The 16,820-nt window shown below is 38.1% G+C and overlaps 2 protein-coding genes across 2 annotated transcripts; one reads left to right on the forward strand and one right to left on the reverse strand.

The window, feature by feature from the left end:
• The first annotated feature begins 578 nt into the window (after window positions 1-578).
• LOC147080066 (uncharacterized) lies at window positions 579-4,826 on the forward strand. Its single transcript, XM_085946366.1, has 2 exons — window positions 579-844; window positions 3,680-4,826. Exons 1-2 carry the CDS (start codon window positions 579-581, stop codon window positions 4,824-4,826), a joined length of 1,413 nt encoding a protein of 470 aa, XP_085802492.1.
• Window positions 4,827-12,548: 7,722 nt separating this feature from the next.
• LOC147080067 (uncharacterized) lies at window positions 12,549-16,503 on the reverse strand. Its single transcript, XM_085946377.1, has 4 exons — window positions 16,401-16,503; window positions 15,689-15,804; window positions 14,657-15,045; window positions 12,549-12,561 (listed from the first exon to the last, which is right to left on the reverse strand). Exons 1-4 carry the CDS (start codon window positions 16,501-16,503, stop codon window positions 12,549-12,551), a joined length of 621 nt encoding a protein of 206 aa, XP_085802503.1.
• Between the last annotated feature and the right edge of the window lie 317 nt (window positions 16,504-16,820).

Consider the following 16,820-nt stretch of genomic DNA (forward strand, 5'->3'; position numbering starts at 1 on the left):
CGGGCCCTCTTCAGCACTCAACAAAGTGTCTGAAGACGTCACCCGAATCCTTTGTGGAAAGCGGGCAGAGTTAGTTCAGACGAGGCGGAAGAAAATCCTCTCCGGTATAAGAGACACCTTCACCCGAGAGGCTCTTAACAAGATCCCACCTAGCGCCGAACACATCTTCAATAAAGATAAACTGGCGGTATTCCTAGAGAGAGGTGGGGGTCGTGAGAAGGTCTTCGATCAGACCACCAAAGTGGTTGACCAGGTCAGGGAGAGTCAACCTAGCACTTCGTCAGGTGGACGCAAGGACACCTTTCGGAGGCAGGGATATACGAGGAGGATACCAGACCAGGTTAGGGGTGGCCTGCCGAGAGGCCCACGCCCATCCAACCGAGGTTTTCCCAGAGATAACCGAGGTGGTGCAAGGGGCACTTACCCAAGACGCAGGTGACCGGGTCTCCCTCACCACGTTCAAAGGGGGACGCCTCCAGCATTTCCAGGAAATCTGGCAGGCCAAGGGTGCACCACCACCATTATTAAAAATAATAACGGGAACCCGTATTCCGTTTATAAAGAAACCCCCTCTAATAATGCCTTCCGTGCAATTCCAGAAGGATTTCCAAACGCGACAATCGCCAGAGATCACTTCACAAATCGCGGAACTGAAGGAATCGGGAGTATTGGAATTGGCAGAACCATCTCCAAGCTTCCTCTCAACCCTGTTCCTAGTAAGGAAGCAAGACGGCAGTCAACGACCCGTCTTCAACCTAAAACGCCTAAACGGTTTCCTACAACCAAGGCCGTTCAAACTGTTCCACCACTTCAAGGTCCCAACATTCCTGCAAAGGGAAGACTGGTTAGTAAAAATAGACCTAAGCCAAGCGTACCTACATGCAGTGGCGCACCCAGGATTTAATATTGGGGGGGGCCCAAGGAGGAGAATGTAAATTTGTCCCATAGGCTCTTTTTCTTCTTCACAGCCTAATTTCTCGTTGTCTATTGCACTCGGTGTACCTACCTACACCTCAGACTAGGATATTTGGCGCCCCTCCTACCTACCGCTAAGATTAAAGGTATTGTGAAACACTACATTAACGTTTTTCAAATTGTGTTTTAGTTCAAATTAAGGGTAATTATACAGTGAATTATTGGCGATTTTCGATACATCCACTTTAATAATAGAGCTGTCGAGTATCGACACATAATAATCAAAAAATATATTGCACAATTATATAAGTAATTGAAAATGTTCATGGGCATGAAGTATAATAGCGCCGCAGGCGAATTTTTTTTACTATTAAAGCTAATTTATGATGTGTGTTTATCTCACATATCTCGTCAACCCGACACGCCGGGCCCCACACAGCCCGGGCCCCCAGGCTAGAGCCCTGTCAGCCCTCCCCAGCCATGACCTATACCACTCCGGAATTCGGGTGGACACAGAGAATTTTTTGATAGTTCCATTAGGGATTGGGTTTCTAAAAAAACCTGACATTAGTGTTTCGAAATTTTTGTGTTAGAAATTAAAATCTAAGAAATTGTTCTAAAAAGGGTGCTGGAGAATTACAAATCATTTTTTTGCCAGTGTTTTTATTTGTCTAAGCCCAAAGGTTTATTGGCTTTCAATTTCAATGGTTAAAATCATTCTGATAATTTTGCTGGGTGTTTTGGGGGGTGTCAGGGGCCAGGGCCCCTTGTCCCCCCCTGGGTGCGCCACTATAACCACCTCACTTCGGTGTGAAAAAGCAAACATTCATACTTAGCTTCCATAGAAATGCAAATTTTTTTTTAAAAATGCCTGTTTTTAAAGGTCTGGATTTGATGAAATTTACCATATTGGTCTAGTACAGGTTTTAGCACTGCGGTAATGTTTTCGAAACTATAGATTCCCTGTGTAAATAAAACAGTACGTAGATATAATGTTAGGGTTTCTTGTCTTTGCGAGGGTAACAAATCCTTTAAATGAGCCTAACATTGACGGAGCACCATCCATACAAATTCCTCCATGATATTTTAGATTGTTCTAAATATGAAGAAAAAGAATCAAAAACATCTTGTCATGTCGTACGCTTGGTGAGTTTTTTGCAGCATAGATATTGATCCACTATTTTGTTTTCATTTATGAAACGAAAACCTGTGAGGCCAACGGTAGACGCGTGCGATCGATTCGGCAACATCGAAATCACATTAGATCTTTCATCGGCTTTCATAATTTCACGAAGGACTTTTTCGGTTTTCGCTATTTTGCGGATTTTTCTGCTTTTATCATTATTTTCGCGGTGCACTTGCAACAAGCCAGCGGTGCACCGGTTAAGAGCCACTGGTCTAGAGCCACAATATTTATGCTGAATTCCACCGAAAAAAATGTTTTTTTTTTTAAATTTACACCACCATCGACTGTGGTGGGCATGGCCCCCACATCATGAATGTTTGGTGGACCCTATTACCTATCACCAGGGTTAAGGGGAATGTGATGTTCTACAGTAGTGTTCCCTAATGGTATTCCGTGGATTTATCTATATTGTTAAATAATTCCCTTGAATTCTTGATTTGTCGGACCTCATATCATAATATTATCGATCGTTATCATACTATGAACCACTGGTCGCGACCCCCTCTTGTGGTAGTCAAGTATCATTCGACCCTTCGATATTGGATAAATAACCATTTTTATTTTTCTAGAAACACTAAAAATAATTGTAATATAAAATGATACACGTGAATTATTATCATGTTGTTACGTATATCATATTTTCATCATACTTCATATTTTTTATGTTAATTTTGATGAAGTAGTATAGCGGCACATGCGATTTTTTTTTATAATATAATAAATTTCTGGTGTGTGTTTATCTCACAATTAGACGAGGCGCCACGCCGGGCCCTCTTAAGCCCGGGCCCCCAGGCTGTAGCCCTGTCAGCCCATGGTGGTAGCCTGGTGGGTGTAGTCGTACTTTTTGCCGAATTTTTATCGTCGATTTTGGGTTTTTTAATAGTGAAGTTCCAAAATATTAATTGAAAATGGAAAAAAAAAGTATTATTGCATTTAACTTATAGGTACACAAACCTACCCAACAGAACACAGCCTAATTTCTCGTTTATCGGACTTTTGTCTATTGCACTCGGTGTACACCACTCCGGAATTCGGGTGGACACCGAGATTTTTTTGATATTTCCATTAGAGATTGAGTTTCTAAAAAAACCCGACATTAGTGTTTCGAAATTTTTGTGTTAGAAATTAAAATCTAAGAAATTTTTCTAGAGGGTGCTGGAGAATTTCAAATCATTTTTTTGCCGTGTTTTTATTTGTCTAATCTATTGGTTTTCAATTTCAATGTTTTTGGGGGGGGCCAAGGCCCCTTGCCCCCCCCCCCTGGGTGCGCTACTGCCTACATGTACCTATAGCTATACAACATCGCCGATTTCTTCGGCTAGTTTACCAAGGAGAACTCCTTCAATTCACGTGCCTTCCATTCGGACTGTCGGCAGCACCAAGACTGTTTGCCTCGTTAACAAACTGGGTGGCCGAACACCTCCGGGGAAAGGGTATGAGAATCGTCACTTACTTAGACGACTTTCTGATGGCAAATCAGTCCAGAGAGATTCTCCTGTCGCAACTGATTTATATGATAGATTTCATGCAAGCTCTAGGCTGGATAATCAACAAGAAAAAATCTTGTCTGATTCCAAGCCAACAGCGGGAGTTCTTGGGTATCACGTGGGATACTCACAACAATCGGAAATATCTATCAACAGAGAAGTGCACATCACTTCGTCACCACCTGCAATTGCAGATCCAAAAAGGCAGTTGGTCGCTCAGGCAGGCCCAACGCCTCCTCGGGCGACTCAACTATGCAACCTTCGTCACTCCACAGGGGAGGTTGCATTGCCGACGTCTACAACGTACGAGCGCTCAATTATCGAGGAGCCACCCTCACAAATCAGCATCGATTCCTCCACAAGCTCGAGAGGACATCATGTGGTGGATTCGAGCGGTGGGCTCCTCAGGAAAGATTCACAGGGCAACCTACAATCACTTCCTCACCACAGACGCAGCCGATTCAGGCTGGGGAGCGCAGTTAGACGAGTACCACCTATCAGGTACATGGACAAAACGCCAATCCACGTGGCACTCCAACCGAAAAGAGCTGTTTGCGGTACTTTCAGCCATACAACTCCGGGAACAAACGCTCAGGGGATCAGAATTACTCCTACAAACCGACAACAAAACAGTGGTGGCCTACATCAACAACGAAGGGGGCACAAAGTCCGCAAGCCTACTAAGTCTTTGCCGACAGATCCTGGAAATCGCCAACCAGGCCAGTATATCATTGACTGCACAATACCTTCCAGGAAAATACAACTGCGTGGCAGACCATCTCTCACGCAGCAAAATTATCCCAGAATGGCACCTAGTTATGGCGGCTACAGCTCCCCTATTTCAAAGATGGGGACTCCCAGACGTAGACCTGTTCGCGTCCAACACAGCCCATGTTGTCGCAACCTATGTCTCACGAAATCCGAACGATGCTCTTGCACTGTTCCACGATGCCTTCAGTCGACAGTGGGACTTCAAACTAGCCTGGATATTCCCGCCACCGAATCTAATTCCACAAGTATTGGCACACCTGAACATGGCAAGGGGAAAATATTTACTAGTGGCCCCATGGTGGAAGAAGTGTTTTTGGAGCGCAGACCTACAGCAGAGATCACTGGAACCCCCCTACCCGATCCCGCACTTGGAGTCATTTCTAGTGGATACAGTGACAAACCATCCACCTCCACAAGTCCGGGACCTATCACTCCAGTTATGGATAATTTTGGATGGGCAGAGTTAGTTTCTAGCTGGTCGGTAGAGGACAGATCACTTCTCACTTCTGGCTGGCGACCATCCACTTTGAAGACTTATAGACCGGCATGGGACAAATGGAAGACATGGTGCATGGCCAACACGATAAGCTATAATACCCCCGAGCCGATTGAAGTGGCTAGATACCTGGGTCACTTATACAATAAGGAAGGTCTTTCATATAACACTATTCTTGTACATAAGTCAGCCATAGCTACCTTTTGCAAACCTATGATCAGTAAAGACATCAGCAGTAACATAGTAGTGCGTCATATGTTAAAAGCCATATCCACCCGCAAGACTAGACCTACAAAACCACCGATTTGGGATCCTAGAATAATCGTGGACTACCTCAAGAAAACAACACCACTAGTATACAACCTATATGAGGTTTCACGCAGAACAGCTATACTATTATTACTAGCATCGGGACGACGGGTTCATGACCTTACCCTACTCAGTATAGCGGATAATGGCCTAGTCGATAATGGCGACCATATAATTCTATGGCCAGTGTTTGGTTCCAAGACGGACACATCAAGGCACCGCCAATCTGGATGGAAATTAAGCGCTTCCAGTTGCCAAAACATCGATCCAGTTTTTTGGCTACGAAAACTTATCTGCGTTTCCAATGAGAGAAGAGAAGAGGGTGGTAATATTCCGGCATTATTTATCTCGTCAAGAGGCCCCCCAAAACCTGCGACTCGAGCAGTCATTGGAAATTGGGTGAAGTCAGTACTCGCTGATGCAGGGGTACAGGAATCACCAGGCAGTACTCGATCAGCAGTCGCCTCTCTAAATTGGTTAGAGAACTACCCCATAGATGACATCCTGCAGAGAGGTAATTGGCGCCAAGAAGCTACTTTTAAGACATTTTACCAGAGACCGATAGACACACAGACTTCTACAGCGGGGGAACAAAATATGTTGACCTCTCTATTCAGCCCGGTACACTGAGCCTAAAAGCAAGGAGATGTTATACTTGATTCTCATGTTAGGTTCATCCACCTTATCTTGCAGGATCTATCTTTCTTTACCAGGTGATAACAAACAGATATCTCAAGGGACTTCAGAGTCAATAGCGAATAATGAAAGGAGTTTTACCTAACATTAAAACTCTTATTATTCTTGTTGACTCTGAAGTCCATAGAACACCTACCTGGTTTCCTTGAGACATATCAAATTGAATACCAAAGACAAAGCACGCCACAATACAAGCGTCAGTCCTGCCAGCCGGTAAAAAACAAGATGAACAACCAGAGAGGTAAATAATCGAGAAGAAAAGGGGGTAAAAAGGGGCCAGCGCAGAAGAACACAAGGCAAAAATACGATCAACATCTCAAGGGACTTCAGAGTCAACAAGAATAATAAGAGTTTTAATGGTAGGTAAAACTCTTTTCATTTTTAAAGTAACCAGCGTTGGATATAAGGCTTGCTCGTCATAAATTAATGCATAACGAAACATTTATGAACGCACGAGGTCTAAAGATACAGTGAATGCCGTCAATAATTTGTAAGATAAATAACAATAAATGGTATAATATTATTATATTGTGACATTGGAGTGGTGAAAACAGTTTTTGGTGACAGCTATGACTGTTGCGAATGGCTTTGCAAAGTATATTTTGACGACGCACCAATAAAAATATATACCTACAGGTGCTTTCCAAATTGAAGCACAAAGATGTTGATTATCATGGATCAGTATAAATGGAAAACAGGTAGATAGGGGCCGTATTGGCTGTTATGCGAAACTCTTTTGATCAGACCATCCATGCGGATGCGGTTGTTTTTGTTCTGGATATTTTGACGGGGTACTTAGTGAAAATGGAAAAATGCGAATTTTTTGCGAAGCCTTCCCCAAACCAAAGCGAATATTCGCAGCGAATTCGCAACGCCCTCGCTATCGCTGTCGCTACCGCTTGGATTTGATGCGAATTTCGCGTTTGGCCCCACACCAAAGCGTCAGCGACGCAGCCATAGACTAAATAATTTTATTTACGCGCCAGATTTAAAATTGTAAATATTATTAATATTTTACGCCAATTATTCTATAATTTTTATGAATTAAATATAAAAAATACACGTACACTATAGCGCTTTCAGAATTGCTACGACTTTTACCCACTTTGCGTAAAGTGTATTTTAATTATCTGAAACAAGGTGGCAGCATTGGATGCAGCCATAGACTAAATACATATACGAATGTCAAAGTGACAGTTGTGTGTTGACAAAATGTACACGTCGTCTGAATGCTTATTACACGCTGAAGATATAATGAGATGGCGTGCGACAAATTACATCGACATTTAATATAACCTTACTTTATGACAGGGCAAGATTGCCATGGCTCATAGGTAAGATAGATTTACTCAGTTTCATAACTGCACATATTATAAATAAGCATTTACCATGAAGGGTTAACAGGATTTGAAGGTAATATGCTATTGAAATAACATGTCTCCGTTATTTGAATTGTAGGTTTTGACTATTTTGCGTTTCTACGCAGAGGGAGCGTACCAAAAACGGGTAGGCCAAGTCTTCTGCGCAATGAGCCAGGCATCAGTAAGCAGATGCATAGGAAACGTGTCCGATGCTATAATAGCAGTGCTTAGTAATACTTACATACAGTCGCCATACAGCGCTGACAGTCTTTAGTGTTGTGTTGATACCCTCTGATCAATTTATACAATATTACAATGTACATGTCATGTAACTAGAGTAACTGCGCATAGACACAACAAGTAAATTACCTACTCAATAAGAATTTAACGGGAATATTATTTTGTGTCGGTAAAAATATTTTTTAATTTCAGACTTCAAGAAAGGGCAGGTTTCCCGAAAATCATTGGGTGCATTAACTGCACCCATGTGCGAATATACCCGTCATACTTGGAGACTTTCAAAAATGAGCGCAGAAAATTTTCTGTAAATGTGAAATTCGTAATAAAATCTATGTTGTTTCTGATACATTCATATTCATTACGTATAATATCATAACATGACATTTATTTTTATGCAGGTATCTGACATGGACATTCTGGCAGTGAGTGCCAGATTTCCTTTGAGTGTTTATGACCAATTCATATTTAGTGGATCGTTGGTAAAAACCTGAAATGAAACATCTACAGAACGACAAGAATTGGGAATTTTGTTTTATTAGGGAAGTATGTTAAACTTTACTTTACTATGGCAGTACCAGTAACAAATATTTTTGTTTGGTTTATATTCATCCGTATTTTGTATAGGTACTTCAAAGGAATCAAAATTTTGCATAGGTATGAATATGATATTTAATGAAACAGTTTTTTAATTATTTAAATCCTGATTTCTAATATTTTTACAACTTTCAGTCGAAAACTTATTCAAATTAACAGACTGTGTATATTGAAATCATTCTAGTGCCACCATAGGCCAGCCAGACTCACTACACGGCTGCCCGCTGTTTGACCAGGGATGTGATTGAGTGTTTTTGGATAATGGACCACACCAGATCGCATAGCTACAGCAACAAGTGCAAGACCAACCGTGGCTATACATACAGTATACATGTATATATTAAATATAATTTATGTATATTTATTTATGGCTTATACACCGAAACAAAATATGTCACTTAACTGTACTTGAATATTTTTGCAGGATCATTCAATAAAAAATACTTGGTTTAGGTTAAGAAAGTTTTAATAATCATTTTTGCACAGAATACAAGAAAAATATTTATATAATTATTAGAATTACAATGAGCTTTAAAAGTAACACGATATTGTAATAAAATGGACAAATATGAAAAAAAATAACAATAAATTGTATATAGATAGGTAGACAGGGTTCAGATGATTCTGGCAGTGCAGGCGACTCATTTAGGTGTCAGTATTGTTACTTTCAAATGACAATAACACCGTTCCAATGTGATTCGGTCGTGCCAGAAGACTCTGTCCTTCCTCTATTTAGTAACCGGGCGTTTTACAACTTTAAATGAAAATTAAGTGGGTATATAGATAGTATATTTTTTCTAGTACAATATTATTTAATTAGGTGACTTTTTATTTCTTTATTACTTGAAATGGTGTTTATATGGTAGATGGATTATAATGGTTTTGAAATATAGTTATTTTTGTTAATTCTACTTTAACTGAGTCATTTACCTTGACAGCTGTTTCGGCACATAAACTCATTTTCGGAACATTCAACAATAATTTGTGATTATAAAAGAGCTACAGGTCACGTAGCAAATTAAATACGCTTAGTTAAATAATAAATACGTACCAAATATTTTACAAAATACACCACATACATCCATCGAATATGGTATATAAAATACAGATTCAAGTATCAAATAATTCTTGGATAAATAGATGTTTATGTAAGTATATGTTTTTTTAAATACTTACATGATACTGTGTTGTATAACATTTAAATTTATATTTTTGATTTTGATTTACATACTTAAATGTACCTACATAAATTTGTAATGTACAGTAGGTACTTAATTACATTTTTAACATTAGGAAATTACCATTATTCGATTCTATCCACCCGCCATGTCTATAATCACCCCAACGCTGGATAGAAAGAGACATCACACAAAATTGGCTGTTTGATAATAAATGGTAGTTGAAAAATATTTTAGAGTATGATTATGTCCATAGAAACAGGTTTTAAGTCATTCATATTTGTCCGAATAATGTGTAGCAGAAAAATAGAAATTTTAAAAAGGGTCTATTCAGTATTCACCCCATTCTACGGCAAACATTTTTCTTAATAAAAATAGGTACATCAATAGAGGAATCATAAAATGGACCTTGGCCCTCGCCCACGCCTTATTCATCCTTGTATATTATATTATCACACTTAATGTTTTGGAAAATTCATTAACATTGTGCACAAATGCCACTTTTGTTGATTGACACTTCACTTAGTTGATCTCTTTGTTCACGTGAAGTACAATAAAAGTATGTAGCAGCGAAGAACTAGAGACCAAAAATAGTAGAAGGAGCTAGAAGAGGCTTTCATCTAGCAGTGGAATGACCCCGACTGATGTTTATGATGAAATATTATTTTATTCCTGTTAATGCCGGGGGTTTCATTTTTAATTTCTTCTGGTGCTTTGTACCTACGTTGAAAGGTTGAAGATCTTTGCTAAAATTAAATTCATCACAAAGCATTAGTATATCTCCAACATCATTCAGGTAGGTATCCATGATGATAATATAATATTATGTACTTAGAGGAGGTACCTGACCTTTATATTTACATGCACATAAAATTATTAATCTTATTGCCTAATGCAGACCAAGATATACCTACCTACATAATATTACATGAACGGAAGTTTAAGAACATCTCAATTAAGTTTAAAATGTTTGTAGGTATACAAATTAATGTGAAACAGAAAACATTGGTTATGTTAGGTAGGTACATGGAACATGTAGATATTATCTTGGTTCGCGGTCGGCACTGGGCAAAACCAGTTTATTAGCTCAATATACCTATACATAATGAAGGAAATATATACCTAGTAGGTATATAGGTACATAATATCGTTTTTGTGATTGAGGTCTCTTGAGATCAAAAAACAAACACAACCTAGGTATGTCCTACTGTAAATAACCCGATAGTAAGTAGTATGTAAGGTTTTTGGTCTAAAACCTTACAAAATACCACAATGACGACATGGAGTACCTACTTATCTACCTATATGTATATTATATCTTTAGCTACAATAGAAATGCTATGCTGCATAATGTTAGATGCAAAAAAATAATCTTAAAGACTACCTATCTAACCTAAAAAAATATTATCAACGAATATAAAATGGGTATTTACGTGACCGATACCGAATATGATTGAAGTAGGTATTGTAAATGATACCTAATTATAACATTATTGATATGACTGCTCGAAAGTCGAAACCAAAACGTCAAACGATCGCAATAAGTTAGAACTGTCAGTGCACTAACAATCAAAGTTATAAAGTTTCTGTTATTAAAGGCTGTGCATGACGCAAATTAATAATATGTATTTTTTAAATATCGGGACCTTAGATTAAAGTTATTTATTTATAATAGCGTATTCATCCTGTCAAAAAACTTTACATACTTTGGTTAGACAAAGATACCTACATAATATTATTATGACGACTTTCATACCATTTTCAACAATTTCCCTGCCAATTTCATCCCATATCTTATCTTTCTTTCTTATGTTTTGTAGTCACTGTCAGAGAAATCATAAAGGATTGGATATTTCCGGACCAACTCGATCAGCTGCTCAATGTCTTCGCCATTTTGATTTTACTAATTCCCTTGGCGGCCTTGGCGAAATTGTCCGCCGCGAATAAATTCGCTGTCGACAGAGTTCCCGAAAATCGCAGCGAATATTCGCTGCAAATTCGCACTCAAGACGCAAGGCGGTCGCGCAAGCGTGCTCTGTCCCGTAAGCCAATACGAGCTTGATTGGCGAATAATTCGCTGCGAATATTCGCCGCGAATATTCGCTTTGGTTTGGGGGAGGCTTGAAGCGTCGTCGATGCAATGGGCGAGAAGCCATTATTTAAGAACAGCGAACTCTTTGTTTAGTTATTGCGTGTCCGATTTTAATTACAAGCCCCGAGAAATTTAATAATATTTTTATTGCTTTGTTATGACTGTTATGAGAGACGCTGATAATAATAATTATTTTGTGCTGCTTGAGCCCCTTATTACATAGGTGAAGGGTAATGCGCGGGTGGGAGGGGGCCTACTCAGTAGTGAGCGCGTCGAGCGCTTGTTTGGTGGGCTTTATGCCTTATGGTTCAAATACACTATATGACGATCGGTCACATATATGTCGAAAAACCCGTTTCTTATGTTGGCGTCCTGTGTCATAGAGTGTAAATACGATGTCATAGACTGTCACATATATGTCAAACGATCTATGACGGCCTTCTATGTCATAGATTTTCGGCTCAGTGTAAACACCTCGGTAATTTTGTGTGACACTAGTTTATGTCTGTGACATCTATGCCGAACATGTTGTCATATATTATTGTTTATGGGTCATAGATCGCGCGGGAAGTGTTTTTCTGTCTTTGATTTCAAACGCCATCTTGACAATCTTGACTACTATACAACGAAACAATACCTAGTAAAAAATGGACAAAAGAACTCGCAAAATCGTGTTAGAGTGGACGGATGAAGTAATTATTAATTTAATCGGATTGGTGGAAGGTAATCCACTATTGTGGGACTGTACACTGACCGATTATAAAAACAGGGTGAAACGAAATGCTGCTTTGGTCCAAATCGTACAAGATTTGGGCCTTGAAAGCGGTTCTCAGTACTCGGTGGATGATGCCACGCGTAAATGGCAGAGTTTGCGGTGCCAGTATAAAGACTATAAAAATAAGGAAAAGGCGACAAAGAGTGGCCAAGGGACCAGCGACAGGTACCACGTTAGATGGAAGTTTTTCGGCCTCCTCAAGTTCCTTGACTGCGACTCGATAGCTGTCGCCACTACTTCAAATTTAGTAAGTATCGCAACGATTTTTATTAGACATTCCACATCGAGTTAAGTGTTTCTCTAGCGGCTAGCTATTCCAATTCAGATAACGAGCTCTCTTTGCAAAGTATTTATAGTATATTATTATTCTATGAAATGTATAAAGGTACCTATCCACACAAGTGTAGGTAGCCTTGAGGTACGTTCCTTCCTGAAACTTGGTATTATATTAGGCAGATGCTCTGAAATTAAACACAATATCCTATGATCATTCAGTGTCAGTTCTCTTTTCAATTGATGACTTGTTTAGGCTATTGAGCTAGGTAAAGATACTCTATTCCATATCGTTGTGATCTCAATTCTTGATTCCTGATGTTTTTTTCGTGTAGTAACAATTTTATTTCTTCTAAACATGAAGCAAAGCGTGTCAGTACGTTACCTCTGGAAAGCCAGCGAACTTCATTGTGCAGAAGTAAATCTAGGTACTCGCTATCCCATTCCAAGTCCCGGAGTACCTTAAATTGGTGATGATAGAGGGGTTTGGCCAAGATGCTGTTAGTTACTTTGATAATGAAATTCATTACTGTAACCATTTCTTCGGGAAATGTTAGGGCGCAAAGCGCTTCTCGATGTAAATATGAGTAGAGTAAAGAGTGGTAGAGTATGCTGTACATCTAAGTTTGTCTGGCGGCTCTATTTCATAAACTCATAAGTTATAAGGCTGCTTGAGATAAGGTGAAATTGGAGTTTATGTCTGAATAGCCGTAAGCGTCTATGCAAAGAGCCGCTTATTCCGACCCCTGGTCTAGGCTATGCCAATGTAAATCTGCTAGAAAATAATTTGTTTGAATTTAATAACATTTCATGTTCTATCAAACCTACATTTTGTACGAAGTCAGAACCTTTGTATGAATAACGTTGGTATTCAATTATAGGTCGTAATAATAATTTTATTCATATCATGGAAATCACCGGTGAGTCCACTGAGCATATTATCTATGCTCCTTTTAGATGTTTATGCATGGTCTACATCTACAAATTACAATACAGTAAACTTCCAGTCCAGCACCAAAAATTTACCTGTCGAATTGATGGGCAGTAGTTGGTTTAATTTTTGTCCACTCTACGGTACAAAAACATTTTTAAATAGGTTGTTTGAAAAAAAAAAACTCTTATTTTGTTAAATAAATATTTCAACTCAATAAATTCTACAGCTCTCTTCCTCTACTGTTGACAAAGCATGTTATAGGTATTATGTGATGGATGTAGACAACAATAAAACTGCATTATGTTTATGTTAATTCAATCCTTTTTGATTTTATTTTTGAAATTATACATAAATATACCTATTAATATAATAACTTAAACATATTAAGTATTTGAGTAAAATTTACTTTGCCAACAAAAATATTGTGTAAAAGAAAAATATACACTCATGTTATAAAGATAATATATCTACATTTGGAGCATTAAAACATTAATATATTTAAAAAACGAAAGACAAATTTACTTTTCCTAAAAAAATATTAAGAGAAATTATACCCACTCACCTTTGTTAAAAATATATATATTTGGAGCACTAAAACATGATATATTAAAAAAAATATATAACAATGTTACTTTGCCAAGAAAAAGACAAATTATACTCACATGTTATAAAATATACATTTAGAGCACTAAAACATAATATATTTTAAAAATAATAAATTTACTTTGCAAACAAAAATATTAAGTAAAAGAAAAATTATATCCATATGCTTAATATAAAAAAACATACATTTGGAGCACATAGATATTATATATTTAAAAAATAAACTACATACCTACATAATAGGTTAAAAATATATCTTACATGTTATAAAAATTCACATAAATTTTGAGTGCTAACACATAATAATGGTATTAAGTATATCCTTCGAGTAATTAAGCATAATTATATTGCCATGGCACTTCCCCATCAGTCACAAAATAATTTTTCAAAATTTCTCTCACTTCAGCGCCACTGCAACGGATTGTAATGGGAAAAATTGACTGCCATCTTCAGTCGCAACGTTTCGCCAATTCCCATCCACAACAGTTCCGTCGCAGTTATCAACATCTAAGTCCCCATTTGCCAGATAAAGGCGTTGGGAATTTGATGTCATTATAAAATTGTGCAGTGCACATGTGGCCAGTACAATTTTTTTGGTTTTTTCTGCTGTTAAAGAAATCGGCTTTCTAAAAACACGAAATCTCGCCGACAGAATCCCAAACGCATTTTCAACTATACGCCGAGCTCTTGACAAACGATAGTTGAAAATGCGCTCCAGACCATGTGCATTTCTGTGGGAGAATGACTTCATAATGTTTTCTCTCAATGAGAATGCATCATCTGCAACCATTACATAAGGCACCGGTGTAATACCATTTTGCAATGGTCGTGCACCCGGTATCTTTATTGAGTTGGTTTGTAATGCTGCAGCTAATGTGGACTCATTAAAAACACCCCCATCTGATGCCCGACCGTTACAACCGACATCAATATATGTAAATTTATAATTGGCGTCAACCATCGCCATTAAAATAATGCTGTGCGTGCCCTTATAATTGTAATATAGACTGCCACTTTTTGGTGGTGCGGTGAGCACAACATGCTTTCCGTCGATCGCGCCTATGCAGTGGGGAAAATTCCACTGCTTTTCAAAATCATTGGCATGCTGTAACCACTCATCTTCAGTATTAGGTACCTGCAAAAGAAAATAATTTTCTTACATTTATTTGTTTTATTTTTCAGCCATCGAGTACGGACTCATTCATCGACGAATCGTGTACGTCGACACCGGTCTCCTCAGCTCGGGGAAAAAAAAGATCGGGTACAGATTTCGACAGAGAAGCCATTCTAAAACAGGCCATCGACGTGATGCAAAAGCCACGGGATGATAACCAAATATTTTTTGATTATATGGCGATGCTGGCGAGGACGAAGCTTAGGCCGCATCTCTTGATTGAGTGTCATGAAAAGGTACAAAACGTCTTATCGGAAATGATGATTAAAAACCAGGCTGAAGCAGTAAATACTGATGACGTATTTGATCTATCGGATTGATTCAAATTCTATTTTTTTACTATTATCCGATTAATTACACTTTTACATTGTGTATGTTATGTTCATATCGTTGTGATTACTATAAGTTATAAATATAATGTGATGTATTTTCTAATAATCCATGTCTCTCCAGTGAATTAAAAGATTTCAGATCCCGATTAGTCTTTTAGGTGTAAAGCAGTATGCATCAGCCATAAATTTCATTTATAGTCCATGTTCTTCTTCTTATTTTAAACTGTGTAATAAAATTGTATTCTCTAAAATTATATTATTGTTTAATTTACCTTTAAATAATCATTCTTCAGGACATCATATATGGCGTCGCAGACCTCAGGTATAATACTGGATATTGTTGACTGGGGTACACGAAATAAGTACATCAAAGATTGGTAGGAATCACCTGGAAAATTGTTACACTACATTGTAATTATAGGTCAGTATTATTAATGTAACTGATAGCTTCTACCAGTTTTACCGCAAGGTTTGCAGAGAATGGGTAAAACTAAAGACAGCCGATCCTTACAGTACTTATTTCGGTTCCAATCACGATCCTCAGTCATAGGGTTACGACGAGAAAGAGATTGTTACAGCAATTTCCAATAAATAATTAGGTACTGAATGATTGATCGGCTATCAATATTAACTTGAGTAGAAAAGAGATCTTTATACCAAGACAAGGAATGACCAGAGACCGACAAAATAAAGATAATATTATGTACCTAGGAATGTATTTGATCAGACGGACCATACATAGTTAAAGGGATTTTTTAAAAGCTAGCTGACACGAGTTTTTAAGTAGGTAATTTTATAGTATTCCATATCGTTATTGTCGTTAAGGTGTTTTGAGACCCACGACCTAATTATTTTGGGGCTACGTTTGGTTTATGGTCACAAAAAACTATATGGACTACTATAAAATTACCGAGTGTTAAAATAAAAGTCAGTTGTGAAGCACGAGGTATATTTGAATTACGTGAATAGGCATGTTTTTCTTACCTGTGGCTAAGTAACGCAATGTTATTGCCAATCGCTCACCGGCCGTAATGGATTTACGCATATGGGTGTCTTTCTTTTTTATAATCGGCTCAACCTTTAACATCAATGTATCGAAATCTTACCAACATACCAACAATAAATATGCCACGATTGCCGCGGCAGTAGCTCCATCCGCCGCCATGATAATATCATATGGACAGGAACCAAATAGTTAAATAAATTTAAAATCTAACAAGCCTACTGATTTATATCGTTTTATATTATCTGTTTGACGTTTACGAAGGAGTAACAACCATAAAGTTTGTCAAGCGTCATGTTGGTAGTATTTATCAGTGGCAAATATGTGACACAATAGATTTTACGGCATCGTGTGTAAACGGATTGGCACATACAAGTGTCATAGAATCTATGCCCACGCCT

This window comes from Rhyacophila brunnea, unplaced genomic scaffold (genome assembly GCF_057557595.1).
Source record: "Rhyacophila brunnea isolate RB1 unplaced genomic scaffold, BYU_Rbru_1.0 scaffold_1, whole genome shotgun sequence".
Taxonomy (NCBI): domain Eukaryota; kingdom Metazoa; phylum Arthropoda; class Insecta; order Trichoptera; family Rhyacophilidae; genus Rhyacophila; species Rhyacophila brunnea.

What these genes read in the sequence shown, in the direction of transcription:
- LOC147080066 (XM_085946366.1), top strand. Translation starts at nt 579, where the DNA reads ATGCCTTCCGTGCAATTCCAGAAGGATTTCCAAACGCGACAATCGCCA. An exon ending in TTCCTGCAAAGGGAAGACTG is followed by an intron (nt 845 to 3,679) that starts GTTAGTAAAAAT and finishes TCTGATTCCAAG; the next exon opens with CCAACAGCGGGAGTTCTTGG.
- LOC147080067 (XM_085946377.1), bottom strand. Translation starts at nt 16,503, where the DNA reads ATGTTAAAGGTTGAGCCGATTATAAAAAAGAAAGACACCCATATGCGT. An exon ending in ATTGCGTTACTTAGCCACAG is followed by an intron (nt 15,805 to 16,400) that starts GTAAGAAAAACA and finishes ACAATTTTCCAG; the next exon opens with GTGATTCCTACCAATCTTTG. An exon ending in TGAAGAATGATTATTTAAAG is followed by an intron (nt 15,046 to 15,688) that starts GTAAATTAAACA and finishes TTTCTTTTGCAG; the next exon opens with GTACCTAATACTGAAGATGA.